Below are 17,471 nucleotides of genomic sequence, written 5' to 3'. Positions count from 1 at the left end.
TGCTAATAAAGAGGCATGTTGGTTTATCCAGAAGTGGCTCAAAGTTACAGCATGGGGTGGGGGGCAGGGGTGACGGATCTGGGCCTGACTCCTGTCGTCTCCAGTTTTCCTGAGGTTGGGCAAGTTGCTTCTCAGATCTGAGCATCAGATTCTGAGCTATAGAATAGAGGTGTTAATACCTACCTCCTACGGGGGTTACAAAGATTAGGTAAGAGGATGCGAGCACAGACTTTATCTTGAATCCTGGCATGGACTAAGCCCTGCATAAATGACGGTGGTCTTTATTTATTATTATTATTATTATTATTATTATTATTATTATTATATTTGACTCTCTCCTGCTCTCCCTGAGCTTACATGAATGTTGGGCGTGGAGTCCCTGAGCTGCCCTTAGCAGAGGGATGTGGTCAGGAAAGACCTGAGTGGCTTGGAGAGTTGGAAGAACCTGGGGAAACCTCCCTGGGGGTTTAAGTGGTCATTGGTACCCCTACAAAATGAAGGCAAATCATTGGCACTTGACTGTTAAGTGCTGAGCGTTCAAAAAGTTGAATATGCCTCCGGCAGAGGGTCTTCCTCTCCTTTCTGGCCCCTTCTCACACCCGTCCTCTCGCTGCTGGGCCCCCCATGCTGATGGGGTACACGGAGGGTTTCTATGGTGCTATTGACCTGGACTGAGTGAGGTCCAGGTGGCAATTCAGCTGAAGCCACGGGGGGATGGGGCACCAATGGAGGAGGTGCCCCATCCACAGCTCACCCACTGCCTCATCTGCTTGCTTCCCATGTAGCCGACTGAACGACAATGAGATATCTGTTCTAGAGGCCACTGGTATCTTCAAGAAGTTGCCCAACCTGCGGAAAATGTAAGTCAGTCTCAGGAATATGGCAGACCAGAGCAGAACACCAGGGCACGGGCGGGTCCCTCTCCCTCCACTGCAGCCCCTCCCAGTCTCCTCCTGACCCCGCTATGGGCACGTCCTGGGAAGCAAGACACTAAGGCAGGACCATGCAGAGGCAGAGCACGCATTTTGCACCATCCCTGACCCTCACCCCATCCTTGCTCACCCCCATCCCCCACCCCACACCCAATGTCTACCCCAGTGGGTGGTCGGAGGGACTCAGGTGAGGACCAGCAATGGGACATGGGGATCTAGGGTGCACATCACTTAGTAATTTTTATGAGGTAACAGTCAGAAGGTCTATTTTTAGATGGACCCTAAAGGCCTCCACATGGTTGAGACACACTGGAGCGGAGACACCACAGCTGCCTCACCTCCTTCATCTGTAAGCACGCTGGTGCACAGCTGGCCTTGCTTCCCCCTCCCCTTCCCATCCCAGGTGTGCCAGCAAAGGTACCAGCATGGACAGGGGGCTCTTTGCCATCTAATTCCCTTCTCCTTGACCCTGCTCCCCACTCCCACCCCATCCTCCACATGTCCCAGCCCCAGAGTTTGAGTCTGCCTCTGGAACAAAGGAAAACGGTCAAGCCTCATTATTCATAGACCCTGTATTTGCTGATTCGCTTACTCACTAACATTTATGTGTAATCTCAGAATCAATACGCACAGTGCTTTCATGGTCATTCATATACATAGACAGGGCAGCAAAAAATTTGAGTCCTCCTACATGCACATCCCCAGCTGAAATCGAACAAGGCCACGTTCTGATTTCTTGTTTCAGCTCCCAGACTGTAAACAAGTGTCCAATCCACAATATATTTAGTGCCACATTTCTTTTTTTGCATGTTTGTGCTTTTGTGGGTGATTTCACTGTTTAAAATGGCCCCGTAGCATAGCACTGGAGGGCTGTCTAGTGATCCTAAGCATGGGAAGGCTGTGATGTGCCTTACGGAGAAAATACGTGTTACATAAGCTTTGTTCAGGCAAGAGTTATAGTGCTGTTGGCTGTGAGTGCAATGTAAATAAATCAACAATATATATTCAATAAGATGTCTTTAAACAGAAACATGCATCAAACAAGGTTAGGTATTGATCGGTTAATGAAAATGGTGACCAGAGGCTCCCCTAGGAGCAGTGGTTCAGCATTCACTAATTCATCTTGCCCAGTGACTTTGTAGAGCTTAACCACGATGAATAATGAGAATTAATTGTAACCCTTATTTTATTTTGCTCTCCACTCTTCCACCCATCAGTCCCTTGCAGGCAAGAAGGAGAGAGACCTTCCCCTGCCCTGGGCAGCATCTGGATCGCATCAGTGCTATTCCCTCCCTGCCCACAGTTGCCACCTTGGCCACTGCCTCAGGGACAACTCTGTAACTGAGAGCAGTGGAGGGAGGACACACATGGATCCTGGTGAGGTTCACGGCTGTCCGAGTGGTCAAGCCCACCTCTAGCTTCAGGAACCCAGCACAGACATCACCCATCACCTGTCAGGAGATGTCCTTTTAAATTCAACCCCCGAAAATGCATACTTTTTTTAACCTCAAAACAAATTTACATGCACATGGAGATAAGGCATGTATTAAAACAAGTAAAGCTGGCCAAGTGCATATTTGCACAGTAAACAGGATCAAGTAGTCTTTGCTTCCGTGCAGAAATGTGCGCTCTCCCATTTTAGGTGAAACTCAAGCGCTCTGAGTCTTTCATCTTCCTAGTTTTCACAGGGACCTGAGTATGAAGAACTGTTTCTGTACACCAACAAAAACAACAGCACAAATGCAATGATAAGTCGCAGCCAACTCCCAGCCTCAGCATCCAAGCCACAAAAGGGAGTGGTGCGGACTGTGGCAAAATGTAGGCCGAGTCCTCACGAAAAGGGGCAGATGTCACTAAGTTCCTCCCAGCATCTGCCATACTGGAAGGAAGGTCAGAGCTGCCAAATATTCCCTTCACGGGAGCAGCTGGAAATCCAGGTATGGCGGAAGAACAGGCAGGCCGGCATTTGTTCTGAGTTCAGCTCTGCCCCACGCCTGCTGTGTGACCCTAGGAATGCCCTTAGCCTTTCTGGGCCTTTCATAATGGAAACAAGTCCACCTTCCTTGTAAGGTGTGATGAGGACCAGAAGTAAGTATAAGAGATAAGGGGAAAGACATGGCCTCTGTCCATGGGACCGCGGTGAGAAGGTGCTGGAAGAAAGAAAGAGGACATCTAGGTCAAGTGACCCAGAGCAGATGGCTAGACATTTAAAACAGGAGTTACAAACTCAAATGCCTTCAGGACCCCCTGTGGAAAGGGAATGGGTGCAAGGCAGCAATAATAATAATGGCGACAAACAGTTACTAAACACTTTACTCTGTGCGCCAGACTCTGCTGATATTCAGGCAACTACCCCTCACCAAGAAAAACAAAACAGCTTTGAGATTGCTTCATTTTACAAATGAGGAAGCTGAAACACAGGAAGTAACCTGCCAAGTTTAAAAGTCAAGCCAGGAGTGGTGACAGTGCAGAGTAGCTGGGGAGCGCACGCACCACCTGAAGGCAGTAAGCGCACGTGTGTGCACGTGTGTGTGCCTAAATCCAGGTACATATAATGCCAGCCAACCAAGCACGTGTCCCAATAGGGCAGATCTGGTCCCAAAGACCACCAGCTGCAACCACTTATTTAAAATAACTTGATGGCGACTCTTTTTAAGTAAACAGCCCTTATTTGCTAGGACCCGTCACCACCCCTACACTCCCATGAGGTGATGGGTCAGCTGGAATTCTGCCCATCAGGGTGGTTAAAGCCAGCAGTGCCTGTGACCGAGGCTGCTCAGCTTCCTCAGGGACTGTGGAGCCAGGGCCCTAAGGTTACAGTCCGGACGGCAGCACCCCGACAGGGCACGGAGGCAGAGGGGAGTGGACACACGGCCAGGAGTTTGGACTCTGCGGTGCCTTTCCAGACTGTTCTGAACCTCTGTGCCCCTTCCTGTCATGTGGGAATAATGAGATTTCATAAGTATCACTAAGGGATGCAAAAAGAGGTGTGAGCTGTTCCCCACAAAGGTTATTAGGACTGTGGTAACTCAAGGTAGCTTTTCAAGTGACCTCCCATTCAGAGTGGGGTCACGGCCTCTCTCGGGCCAACTTTCAGGTCACTTCTTACGCTGAAGGAGCATCTCAAGCAGAAGCTGAAACCTAGCACCCCTCTAGCCAAAATCAAATCCCATGGGTGGATTTGGTGGTCGTGTTTTTTTGCTTTGGTTTCTTTTTACCATCTTTATTGGAGTATAATTGCTTTACAATGGTGTGTTAGTTTCTGCTGTATAACAAAGTGAATCAGCTATACCTATACATATATCCCCATATCTCCTCCCTCTTGCGTCTCCCTCCCACCGTCCCTGTCCCACCCCTCTAGGTGACTAGGTGGTCACAAAGCACTGAGCTGATCTATTTTACGTTTGGTAGTGTATATAAGTCCATGCCACTCTCTCACTTCATCCCAGCTTATCCTTCCCTCTCCCTGTGTCCTCAAGTCCACTCTCTATGTCTGCATCTTTATTCCTGTCCTGCCCCTAGGTTCTTCAGAACCATTTTTTTTTTTAGATCCTGTATATATGTGTTAGCAGACCATATTTGTTTTTCTCTTTCTGACTTACTTTACTCTGTATGACAGATTCTAGGTCCATGATGGTTGTGTTTTTAATAAGTAGTTGCCCTCTTTTAAAAATCAGGAGTTTCCACAGAAAAATAACTGTGGATTTCTAGCCCTTTGGGAAAATCAGAGGATCTGGCAAAACTGAGCCCATGTTTCCAAACGGCTCCAGTCGAGTTGAGCTGAGGAACGGCTGCCCCCTAGCTGGGCCACGTGCTTTCCTGATCACTGCCGTCCCCACTGGGCTTGCTTCCAATTTTAGGTCACCTGCCTGGACCCTGTGGACGTTTGAGCTTGTAACCCCAGCTCAAAGTAGAATTTCCACCTCAGGGGGCCGGAGAGGTCCATAAGGGAGGTAGGCAGGACCTCCCCGACCTGACAGGGTGCCAGTGTGCTGCTCAATCATGACCCGGTATCCTCGGCTTCCAGAAAACTCCACTTAGCTCTCTCCCAACTGTATTTCCATTGAGGACTGGACTTTTAAACAGGATTACAGATGCTTCTCTGTTGCCAGAGTTTATGGGCTGTCCTACAAACCTGAAGAGACAGAGACCTAGAAGAAATCCAGGCTCACCTCTTCAGACTCAGGCTTTCCAGAGATGAATCCCCCAGCCTCCAGGGGCCTTGGTGTTTCTTGGGAACAATGAGAACAGGTTCTGAAAGGTACACCCAGCAGTTTGCCAAGGCAGCGTGGCCGAGCACTGGGTTTGCCCTGCCGTGGACCACTCCGAGCCAGCCCTGGCCTAGGGTGGGTGTTTCTGAGGCTGGGTCCTTTCAGATGTGAGATTCCCATCCTCACTGGAGTCAAAGCCATGATGAAGCAGTAATCCTTCAGGTGGGTCTGCAGAGACAAAAATGGAGAGAGGCTCAGTGCCCTTAGTTTTGCGTTTGGAGGTTTCCTGGGATCTGGGGGCATCTTCAGGAAGATACTGCTCTGAGAATAAGATGGAGCTCTTACAAAACCCTGAGGCACTGGTTTTGTGTCTGGAGCGCTTGCCCCAAGCTGCTGTCTCTCTGTCCTCCGGCCCAAGCTGCCTGCAGTTTTGTGTGGTGCTTTGATGGATGGAGAGAGATCAGCAGCCTGGTCTTCTGGAAAATTCTATCCCCTTTTTTCACTCTCCTTATGTTTTCCATTCTCCCAGCCCAAGGAAATCCAGTTCGCAAACCTTACAGTAATGTGATGTTAATTCTGCTCGTTTAAAGAAAAAGATGTCAGGAAATGGGAACCTCCCACTTCTTATAGCTGCTGTAACTCATCTTCATTGCCCACCCCATGTACTTCAGTTCCCCAAGAAGCCTAACTCTTTTGAGCTGGAGGAGAAGCTCCAGCATTTGGATGAGTTATAGCTGCTGGGAAAGTCTTTCTCTCTCCTCCCATGTCGAACTTGGGGGTAATTTGCAGTCTCCCCTGTGTATTGCCTTCATTTCCGAGTTATCGTGGACCAGGGCTACCAGGATTTATAAGACGACCGGCTGAGTTGCAAGAGAGTCAGGCAGGGAGCAGAAATCCAGTTTGAGAATCTCCCAGCTCTGTCAGATCTCAGGGGAGGGATTCTGAGGGGTATTTGCACCTGTTTTCTCAGCAGGATGGAGGAGGGAGGCGAGGAAGGCCGTGACCAGGAGCACAGAGGGAGCAGACAATGCGAGGCTGGGAACTGTTTCCTCCACACCCGCCCACAGGTGTGGGCATTGCCACCCCCGCACACCCAGTCCCTATTTGGGAAGAGGGCAGGCAGGCAACCTGTATCGAGCCCTTGGGTGCCCAGTTGAACTTTACTTGCTCTGAACCATCCCTATAGGAGGCTTCACCCCCAGGGGTGCGTGAGTCAGGCCAGAGCTGCACAAGGAGGGCACTTGAGAGAAGCAGTAGTACCAGGGACTCATGGAGCGCTATGTCCCTTTCAGTGCTCTGTGACCAGGAGCAGTGGCCTCCCCTCCCTGGGCCTCAGTATGTCCAGCAGTACAATGGGCCAGCTGGTCCATCTCTCCTGAGCCCTCAGTTCTAACAAGCTCAGGGTGCTCAGCCAGTTAGCAGCTGTGTCTCCACCTACGGGTCTCCTGTTCACAGAAAAAGGCCCCCCAGGATGTTTGCTGGGGAAGCTGGATTCTTCCCGCAGCTTTTGTAACTCCATCACTTGCTGCTCCAGCCAGCCAGCTGGGGCTGCCTTTCAGGCCTGAACATTTGGGTGGTCTGTGGAGACCCCCGGCCGCTAGCAGCACCTATAGTTCTGCAGGACGTGCTTGCTGTTCAGTTATCCCATCCAGCCTGCCGCGTGGTGGCTGGGGGTCGGAGGGAAGAGCCCGCTCTCAGAGCTCGAGGGCAGTATTGGAAATGGCAGCACCGAGACTTGAAAGGACCGAGCCCACTTAGGAAAACACAACGTTCCAAATCCTGAATTCTGCAGAGCAGTAATAGAAGGGATGGGCATCCACATCGTCAAAGGAACATTCACTTGGGAAAAGTGGTTCACTGGAGACTTTTCTATGTGCCCAAAAGCATGGTCTCCGATCCCAGTGCTATCAGCTGTGTGACTGTGGGTAGGTTACTGAGTCTCTCTGAACCTCAGTCATCTCATCCATAAAACAGGACAATGATAAAAATAATGCCCATCTGATGGGCGTTGTTTTGAGGATTTGATGTGATTCTGTTGGTCAAACCCCTCACGTGGTGCCTAGTACATAATAAGTGCACAAACTGTAGTAACTAGAAAGGGTCCATTTATATCAGGGATCTCAGATGGTGAAAGAGTCGAAGGTTCTACAAATGCCTCACCCCGTAGGGAGCAGGCATGTTTTCTATTTTCCTCCAGCTCTCCTCTTGAGAATCACTACTTAGAGTATCTGTGGAAGAGAGAAAATAAGTTTGAGAACCATTCGAAACCTGCCAGTCCCCAGGGCATTGAAAAGACAATTGTACTGAAAGACTTCAGATGCTACACAGTCTGTTTCACACAGGTAGTCCACCCATCCACACCCCATGGGGGTGCTGGGCTCCCTGCTTCCTGAGGCACAGGTGCTGAAGACCAAACATAGGGAAGCCCAAGGTGGAGCCTCCACCAGCCAGTCCTCGGGCCAGGGGGCACTTTAGAGTCCCCAGCTGGCTGCAGGGCCAGCCATTCCCTCCCTGCGTCCTGACCTGTTCTGTCCCCTCCTTCCAGAAACTTGAGTAACAATAGGATCAAGGAGGTGAGAGAGGGTGCCTTTGATGGAGCGGCCAGCCTGCAGGAGCTGATGCTGACGGGGAACCAGCTGGAAACAGTGCATGGGCGCGTGTTCCGTGGCCTCAGCGGCCTCAAGACCTTGTGAGTTCCCGGGGCCTGGGCCAAGGCCAGAGTGGGGGAGATGGGAGAGCAGGGGCATCAGAGGGGCTGTGAGGGCTGGCGGGCAGCGGACTAGGCCCGGGCGCTGTCCTGGCCTGCTGAATCCTGGAGCCGGAGAGACATTAGACATTTCCAAGCCCTGGATGGGAAAGAACTTGGCATGCTAAGCACCCCCCAACACACACACACACACACACACACACACTAAAAGACACTAGCCCTAGTGTATACACAGGTGTAGATTCATACCAGAAACAGGCATACACACACACACGTACACAAACATAGGCATTACACATGTACATGAAAATGGCATATAGACACACATGCAACGTGTGGATATACACAAACAAGCATGTGCATATAAGCGCACACACATACACACAAGCTGATGTCCACAGCCACATCTTGATTCTTCCCTCTCCTCCCCAAACTATACATACAGACACTAACCACCATACCATATACATATGTACACGTACACATGCATGACACCTGCTTCTACTGTAAATACAGCATCTGTAGCCAAGAACGTGCATACACATGTACAGCTAGCCCCAGTGGGGACCCAGGCCCAGCTATCACAGGACAAACCTCAGCAATGTGACTCGTCTGAGCTTGGATTTGGCAAAAGCATCCCAACACACACACACACACGCACGCACACACGCACACACACCAGTGTGGCACAGTCATAGGAGGGAAAGGATGACACCCGTGTTTGCTCACCCCACCCCTCTCCCTGCAGGATGCTGAGGAGTAACCTGATCAGCTGTGTGAGCAATGACACCTTTGCTGGCCTGAGTTCAGTGAGGCTGCTGTCCCTCTACGACAATCGGATCACCACCATCACCCCCGGAGCCTTCACCACGCTTGTCTCCCTGTCCACCATGTAAGTCCCCCTGGACCAATGGCGCACTCATTCAGGGCTCCTCCCCTGCAGACCTCTCCTCTCACAACACCCTACTATATTTGGCCCAAGGTCATCTATCCATCTGTCAACTTAAACACTTGGCAGCCTCCCTCCATGTGCCAGGCACCATTTGCTACTGAGGATTCACAGACGTGGACCCTCCTTCCTGGAGCTCACAGCATAGCGAGTTGCCACAGAAGGGAGGTCCACAGTGATATGAGAGCCTAACGTAGGCTTTGTCGAGCAACACTGGAGCTATGCTCTGGAAGATGAGTGGGAGTTGGCTTGTTTGCGAAAGCAGGAAGTGTATTTCTTTCGGCTGGAAGAGCATGTGCAAAGGCCCTGTGCTAGGTTGAAGCAGAGAAGATATGCAGGACTGAGCAAAGTCCAATGTGATCATAGTACAGAGTGGGCAAGGCTGGAGTGGAGACCAGGGCCAGGCTACAGTACCGCCGTGGGCCATTTTGGTCTTTATCCAAAACACATCAGGAAGCCACAGAAGGTTTTAAGCAGGCCAGTGACGTGACGTGACGGGGGTTTTAAATTGATGTCACTGACTGCTTAAACGTGTATCAGAACCAGTTAGAATCTAGCTTTCTGGACGAATATCTCTGCCCACAATATTCACTGTATTGGTAAGGGAGGCTGTTTAGAATAATGGTGAAAGCTTTGGGCTCTAGAGCCAGATTTTCTGGGTCCATATCCTGGCTTTACCTCCTGTTAGCTGTGTGCCTTGGAAGAGTTACTTCATCTCTCTGTGCTTTAATTGTCCCTTCTCATAATCCACCTCGTAGGATTATTATGAGGACTGAATTTGTTAATATTGGTAAAATGCACAGCAGGGGCCTGAGATATAAAAAGCACTCAGCACATGTTGGCTTTTACGGTTTCTCATAGGATTTCTATGGGGCTCTGTCACCCTTAGTTGGTGGTTCATTTTTCCTTCCCTTCTCTTCTCCAAAGACCCTTGGGAAGACGGAAGAGAAAGGCCATTGCTGCATCTCCTGTTGCTGCCCGTGGTCCTGCTCCCATACAGCCACCCCACTGGCGATAAAAGCCAAAGTTACAGAACGTCCTAAAGGCCCCATGCCGTCTAGCCCCTCAGAACCTCCTTGCATCCCAGCCCCGCTGACCTCATTGCTCTGTGCACGCCCCAGGCCCACTTCCACCTTAGGACTTTGCACTGGCTGTTCCCACTACCCGGAAAGCCCTCCCCCTGGCTCCCTGCCCTCCTATTATTTGCTCAAACGTCAGTTGCCTCAGCCCCATTCCACCCCTCTGCTATCACCCCCAGTTCTTCCAGCCTTGCTCTTCTAATTTTTTCCATAGCACTGACCATTTCCTAACATACTATACTTTTTGTTGTTAATTACATGTTGTCTGCCTCCCATCAGCTGGAGCATACGTTCCAGAAGGATGAAGTATGGGGATATATGACTGTTTTGTTCACGCCTGTATCCTCAGTGCCTACACCTGAGCCTGGCACTAAGCCCATTATATAATGGTTGAATAAGTGGATGAGTTGAATGAATGAGTGACATGAAGATAGAGGACAGTGAGTTAGAACTAGCATGGGTGGGTTGGTTGATCTCAGCCCACTTCTCACCCCTCCTGGATGCCTCTGCACTGGGAATCCAAAGACACGAAAGATGCCAAGAGGGCTAGCGTCACAAAGCATGAAGGGAACCAGCTCCGACAGGGAAAGGAACTTGCCCACCTTCTCACAGCTACTGAGTGTCGGAGCCAGAATCAACCCCAGGAAGGACTGACTCCCGAGACCTTAATTGCCATGTCAAACCGCAGCCCCTCAAGGGCTCTCCAGCCCTCTTCTGTAACCTCCCTAAGTTTTACATTACTCATTTGTGAGATGAGAATACTGTCCCCTCGTTCCTAGGGTTGCTGTGACAAGTCTGAATGAGAAAATGGATTATAAAGCGCTCAGCCCAGTTCCTGTCCTCTAGAAAACCCTCAGAAAGTGATAGCTGCCCTCATCCCTCCATCTGTCCCATCACTGCATCTGACAGATTCGTATAAAGTGCCTATGCCGATGTCCTGCTAGCTCCTGGAGACACAGAGCAGGACAGACAGACCTGGTCCCTCCCCTCCGGGAATTGGGAGTCCAAGGAGGGAGGGGTTCCCAGCTCGGATGGATACTGTGGAGGAAATGACAGGGGAGAACGGGACCGGGCAGAACTTTTCATTTCCCTTGAGATGAGGGGCTTCTTTAAGGAGGGGTCATTTAAGCTGAGGGCTGAAGGAAGAGGAGGGGCCACCCAGGCACACCGTAGAGAAATTCATCCCCGGCGGGAGGAGCAGCACACGTGAAGGCGCTAAGTGTAAGAAAGTCTCTGCGGCGGAATTGAGGCAGTTCACACAGCTGTAGCTCATCAAACAAAGGAGAGCACGGATGGCGACTGTATCCATCCGCGGAGGTCTGGAATGAGACCCTTGCAAAGACTGCCTCCGGGTTTTAGAAGAGAGCCTGCCTTCCTCTTCCCAGACCTTCTACCTCCTTCGTCCTTTCTCCTTCCCCTGAACCGGAAGCAGACCTGCCTGGAGAGCCAGGCCCTAGGCTTGCAGACCTGGATCCCAGGACCAGCTCCCACGGGATAAGGGTAGAGGCTAACCATTCAGAGAGGGCCCTTCTCTCCTCCCAGAAACCTCCTGTCCAACCCCTTCAACTGCAACTGCCACCTGGCCTGGCTCGGCAAGTGGTTGAGGAAGAGGCGAATCGTAAGTGGGAACCCCCGGTGCCAGAAGCCCTTCTTCCTCAAGGAGATTCCCATCCAGGACGTGGCCATCCAGGACTTCACCTGTGAAGGTAAGAAGGCTGGGGGCGGGGCAGGGGAGCAACACCTGGGAAGACAAGGACGCTACAAGAGAAAAGAGGTGCAGGCAGGCGGTAACTGCAGGTCAGGACCCCCCGAGATCTGATTCTCCTCTGCCCTCAGCATGCAGCCCGAGCTCTGGAGGGCTCTGCAGGCCTGCTTCTAGCCCACATGGCTCTGTCGTGCAAATTAAGAACAGGTGCCTCTTTCTACAGACATTTGACCTCCATCAGTCAGAAATCTGTCATAATATACTGCTTTTGTTAAAACGAGGTACTTTACAGCCATCTGTGAAGACACTGTTGTACCAAATATCTTAATCTGCCGTATCCACAGTGAGGTTGGCGCCCATTAGATGGTGGGGCACCCTTGTGCAGTACGCTACCTACACAACTGTACATGGGAGCCCTGGGCCGAAGTTTTCCTGCCTGCATCATCATGAGGCTGAGAGTATGTGCTCATGAGAAACAGACTTCAAGATGAGCTTCTGGGAAATTCCTGGCTAGGCAGTACGAATACCTGAAGATTCAAGGCTTTGAGTGTCAGGATTCCAGAGGGCATATTTGTTTGCATAAATTCAAGCCAGCACAATCTTTACTTGGTCAACTTTAGGTTATCTAGAGACGGATGAACTGGTTTGTAGATTAACTGAGGTTAAGGTGTAATGGGGGCTGGGGACACATTGACCACGCCAGAGGGATTGTATAGTGGAAGGTGTGGAGAGAGGGAGGAGAAGGAGGGGAGTAGATAGGGCCCTGCCCCTACCCTGACCTCTCCTTCAGTCGATTTGGCTTATCCAGATCTGGTTAACAGTAACCTCTTCCATATCTAACACCTGGTTAATGAAGTTTTTAGCGTCTTTGTTTTATGTTAAATGTGGTAGAAGATGGGCAGCCCTATTCCCCAGCCCAGGTGCATCTTCTTTCCCTTCCAATCACGGATAAGACCAGCAAGCTCCTCATTCCCAGTTGTGGCTCGGAGCGGAGGGCTTCCCTTTCCTGCAGGCAGCTGGGTCAGGGAATGGGCCTCGCAGCCCTGCGCCATGCTCACTCCCCGGCTCTCCACAGGCAATGATGAAAGCAGCTGCCGGCTGGGGCCGCGCTGCCCCGAGCAGTGCACCTGCATGGAGACGGTGGTGCGATGCAGCAACAAGGGGCTCCGCACCCTCCCCAAAGGCATCCCCAAGGACGTGACGGAGCTGTAAGTACCGACACCCCGTACTCCCGCCACTACGGGCATCTGTCACACTTCACCCCTGCAAGCAAGACCGCCTGGGGATGCCCTACCTGAATGGGTCCCAGCAAGGTGGTGTCAGAGCCTCAGCAGGGGGCAGGCAGCAGGCAGCAGCTTGCACACAGGGGCAGGAAGCTCCCCTCCCCAAGCCTCTGCCTGGCAGGTGACGAGTATCTAGAATACAAGTGGGAGGGCTGTTGTCTCGTTTTCTCTATCACCCCCAGTCCCCTGCTCTGCGCCGTGCCTTTTAGATTCCCACATAGTCCCTCAGTCTGACACCAGAAACAGCACAGGATAATCGTCAAAACATGGGCCCCCAGGCACTATGGCTTAGCAAGCGCTTCTACAAATAGGATCCTGTTCTACCTTAAAAACACCCATTTTACAGATGAGATCTTAATTCTGGGTTCTGCTCACTCTTCACCCAGGAGCCTTCTTATTCCATAGGCCAGGCTCCTGACACTAACTCCTCAGGGGTTCCTCCTGCCCCGGAAGCTCCCAGTTAAATGAAAGAGAGGCCCTTCTCTTCATGAAGGGCTCTTACTATTGTGGATAAAACGTTATTTCTGCCCCCGGGGAAGCTCAAAGAGTCCCACAGGCAGGGAGGCCTCTCGAGAATGTCCCAGGAGCTGTGCAGCTGCGGCCGGGTAAGCACCACGCACTGGCACAGGCATGCAAGCCACGTTCAGTCTCCCATTCATTCACTCAACACATATTTGTTGGGTGCCACTTGCGTCAGGCACGCTGCTAACACTGGAGAGACAGCGGTACACAAAACAGGCATGACCCCTCCACGCGTGGGCTCACGGTTTAGTGGGGGAGGTTGACATTCACTCGGTCATCTCAGAGGCACATGTGACATGACAGCCGTGAAAGACGCTACAAAGAAGAGGAATCAAGGTTGCTATGACATCCGAAAGTAGGGAGATTTGACTTCGATGTGAAGATTAGAGAAAGCTGCTCTGGGGAGGGCGGCGGGGGTGGAGCTGGAATCTGAAGGGCAAGGAGTGGATGATGGGAAGGGAGGGAGACTGCCCGAGCGGAGGCCCTGTGCTGGGAGCGGGCAGAGCCAGGAGAGGGGCTGGCCGAAACCCAGAGGGCCCGGCCGGGGCACGCCACCACCCACCTCTCACTCTGGCCCTCTCTGCCCGGACCCCAGGCACACCCCCTCCTCTGGGCCAGCTTAGCACGCGCCCTCTGGCTCTGCCAGTGCCTCGTGGGGTGGAAGCTGACCACGCTCTGGCCTAGAATGGCTGAGAGGTTCCTGGGTGTGTGTTACAGCTCCTGGCGTCTCCTGACACTCAGCGAGGCTGTAACAAGGGCTGCCAGCCCAAGTGAAAGAAGGAAAAGTCGGGATAGTCACTAAAATGTCTGTGTCAGCCCTGGGTTTGGGCTGGGGCCGTGCCCTCAGAGATGTGCACGAGCAGCAGTGTGGTGAGCTCCACGCCCTTTCCCGGCTGGGCTGGGCTTGGGGTGGGGACTGCTGGAAATGACCCAGGTACATGCCTCCTTCCTGGGCTAATTGAGTGCCAAGTGTCACGTGCCAAAGAGAAGAAAATGCCATGAAAACAGGCCCTCGGACGCTTTTCCCCAAAGCTCACGAAACACAGATTGAAATGACAAAGATAATTGGCCGTAATTATAAGGTAAACTTCAGGGCTTTGGGAGGAGACCTGATTTCCTGCTTTGGAAATGATGGTGCTTCCCTGTGCCAGACGTGGGTTCCAGAGCTCGCCAAGGAGGGCAGCCCTCACTCCTGTTCCCAAACCATCTCCTGGAGGGGAGAGGGAGTATCTGGGGAGGGCAGAGGGAGGCAAGAAAAGAGACGCCAGAGAAAGTGAAAGCTGGCAGGCCCAGAAAACTGGGGCTTGGAGGTCGTTTGTTCAGGGACACTGGCTGAGTCCAGATTCAGGGTTTCCAACACTGGCTTTCCAGCTCCCTTGGCTTCATTAGTTATCTCGGGCAGAGCTGCCAACTTACAAAACAAAATTAAGTTTAATTCACTGAGAAGGGGTGGGGAGATGTATGTGTGCATGTGTGTGTATGTATATGTATGAATGTATCTGTGCATGTAAACAGATGAAATGCAAGCTCAGAGAGGTTAAGTATATACATACGTATATATATATATATATATATATTCAAACTGTATTGAATAATTCAAAGGTATTAGAGACAGGCACCGCTCCAAGTCTTTCCACAGAAAGTCCCATCTAATCTTCATAATCACTTCAAGGTGGTGATTATTATCAACCTCATTTTACAGATGAGGAAACAGAAGCTCAGAGAGGGTAACTAATTTGCCCAAGGTCACACAGCTATTAGCTAGTGGAGCCTGAATATGAGGCTCAGCTGCCTGACTCCAGAGTCGCCCGTGCATCACCCCAGGCCCCCAGTCGGACTCCTGGCTTGGAGTTGGGGCTCCTGGAAGGTGGCTGCCCTCCGCCTCATTCACCATTCAGTAGGTCGAAGAATTCTTTGTGCGGCCCTCGTCAGCACCACAAAGCTCGAAACAGAAATGGGGAACAATCCATTCAACGCTCCGTGTGGATTTTCATGCAAGGCAGCCGTGTCCTCGTGTGCTTGCGCTGGGGCTGAAACAGAGCATTTAAATGCAGATCAACGCAAAGGTTGACCTGCTGGAAATGCTCTAGTAGTTCTAAGGCTGGCAGGGCAAGAGTGCAGTCTTCTGAAAGGGTCCCTCCGGGGCCTGGGCTGCAGGCTAGAGGCAACGTTGGAGTTCAGAGTGTTCGTGAAGGGCTTCCTACAAAGAGCGCTTTCTCACACAGCCGCGTCTGCATTTCTGAAGTGAAACCTTTTGATTCCGCATCTTCTGAGCCTCGATGCCAGGTCGCCAGGGACATTCTGCACTTAAAACAGCTCCCTCGCAGCTCCCACTTGGCTCCACAGTGCCAGATGCAACAGCACCTGGGGAGTTCTGGGGTCTTCATCACACAGACGATGTTTCCTGAGCATCTACTGTTGCCCGCTAGTGTACAAGGATGCTCTAGTGAGCAAAACAGATATGGTTCTGCCCCATCATCACAAATTCACGTAAAGGATGTCCCCAGGGGGTGCGGGGGATGGTATCAGGGAAGCGATGCTGAAGCAGAGGCCTGAGCATCTATGTGAGGTGACTAGACAGGGAGGGAGAAGAGGAACCAGAGGGTGCAGAGACCTGCCCCCGTACCAAGCGGAACGTGGGGCGTTCGAGGAGGGGTAAGGTCACTGGAGGTGGAACCAGAGGTCAAGGCAGAGTTTGCTGTAAGGTGAACCAGAGAGGCAGCCAGGGACTGCAAGGGTCAATTTCGTGTGTCAGCTCAGCCACGCTGTGGTGCCCAGTGGTTTGGGCAAACGTGAGCTAGACGTTGCCGTGAAGTTACTTTGTAGATGCATCAACATCTACAGTCAGTTGGCTTTTGAAATAAAGGAGATCACCCTTTCTAATGTGGAGGTGGGCCTCAAAAAATCCGTTGAAGACCTTAAGAACAAAAAACTGAGGTTTCCTTTAAAAGAGGGAATTCTGCCTCCTGACTGTAACATAAAAGTCCTGCTTGAGTTTCAAGTCTGCCTGCCTGACCTTCCTTAGAATAAATTCTCTCTCCCCCTCCCCCTTCCCCTCCCCCTGTGTATGTATTAATATATGTGTATATGTAATGTATTCGTATTTCCTGTTGGTCTGTTTCTCTGGAGAATCCTGACTGGTACAGGACAGACCACAGAAGGCTTTGCAGGGTTTGAGCATGAGTTGGGTAGCCCTTCTCCAACAAGCAGTGGAAGACAGGGAAGGATTTTAAGCAGGGAGAGAGGCCGATATAATCAGCATAGTCCTAACCAGAGCCAGGCTAGAGCCCAGGGCGCCTGGCATGGTAGGCTCCAGAATCATCTGTGTCATGTTGCCCATCCTCCAGGGTCCTGAACCTCCCTGTGTCAGATGAGTATGCTGTCAGCATCCCTGAATCCCAGTGGTCATTTGTGCATTTATTCAACTGTTTTGCAAGTGCATGCATTTGTGGAGCACGGCCTGCCCTGCAGATGGAGCTAGGCCAGGCCAAGGGCACTCCTTGACACCACTGCAGGTTTTTGTCTTTTTAATCCAAGGTCCTGTGAACAGCCTTTCACCACATTCATTCATTCATTCAACAAATATTTGAGGCCCTACCATAAGCTGAGCATACTATGCTCTGGGATACAGCAGGAAACAAAACTGGCAAAACACCCAGCTTCGTGCAGCTTACATTCTAGTGAGGGCTGACTTCTCGGGCTCTGGAGTCCAACAGATGTGCGTTTAGATCCCAGCTCCTGAGCTCACTGTTTAAACCTCTCTGTGCCTCAGTGTTCTTGCCAACAAAATGGACAAATATACCCAGCAAAATACACCCCCCAACGCCAGAGGATTAAAGGAGATAACAGACCAGAGTCTTTCTCCCAAAGCACTGGCATGTACACCTCAGCTAATGCCGGTGAATTTTGTCTTGGTTTTGTTATTGTCCTTGTCATTGTGCTGTCTGTGAGGTTGAGTAACATACCTCAAGCCACACAGCAAGCCCAAGCCATAAACCCACCCTCCGATGTACTTGCCACAGGGTCTTCTAAAAAGACCCCAGCAAGGAGACTTGGGGTTTCGGTGTTTTGTTCTGGGTTTCA

The 17,471-nt window shown here is 51.4% G+C and overlaps 1 protein-coding gene across 1 annotated transcript in view; it reads left to right on the top strand.

Moving 5' to 3' along the window:
- Positions 1 to 17,471, top strand: part of SLIT3 (slit guidance ligand 3) — a 611,722-nt gene that overhangs the window by 521,463 nt on the left and 72,788 nt on the right. The window contains exons 16-20 of the mRNA XM_022595144.2: positions 786 to 860; positions 7,689 to 7,832; positions 8,599 to 8,742; positions 11,421 to 11,584; positions 12,659 to 12,791. Coding sequence (XP_022450852.2) covers positions 786 to 860; positions 7,689 to 7,832; positions 8,599 to 8,742; positions 11,421 to 11,584; positions 12,659 to 12,791 — 660 coding nt within the window. The remainder of the gene's footprint in view (positions 1 to 785; positions 861 to 7,688; positions 7,833 to 8,598; positions 8,743 to 11,420; positions 11,585 to 12,658; positions 12,792 to 17,471) is intronic.

This window comes from Delphinapterus leucas, chromosome 3, assembly GCF_059928025.1.
Source record: "Delphinapterus leucas isolate spDelLeu-1000000601 "Yukka" chromosome 3, BTC_Dleu_Yukka2, whole genome shotgun sequence".
Taxonomy (NCBI): Eukaryota; Metazoa; Chordata; class Mammalia; order Artiodactyla; family Monodontidae; genus Delphinapterus; species Delphinapterus leucas.
Note: the sequence above shows the minus strand (reverse complement) of the source record. Positions and strands in the feature narration are given on the sequence as shown.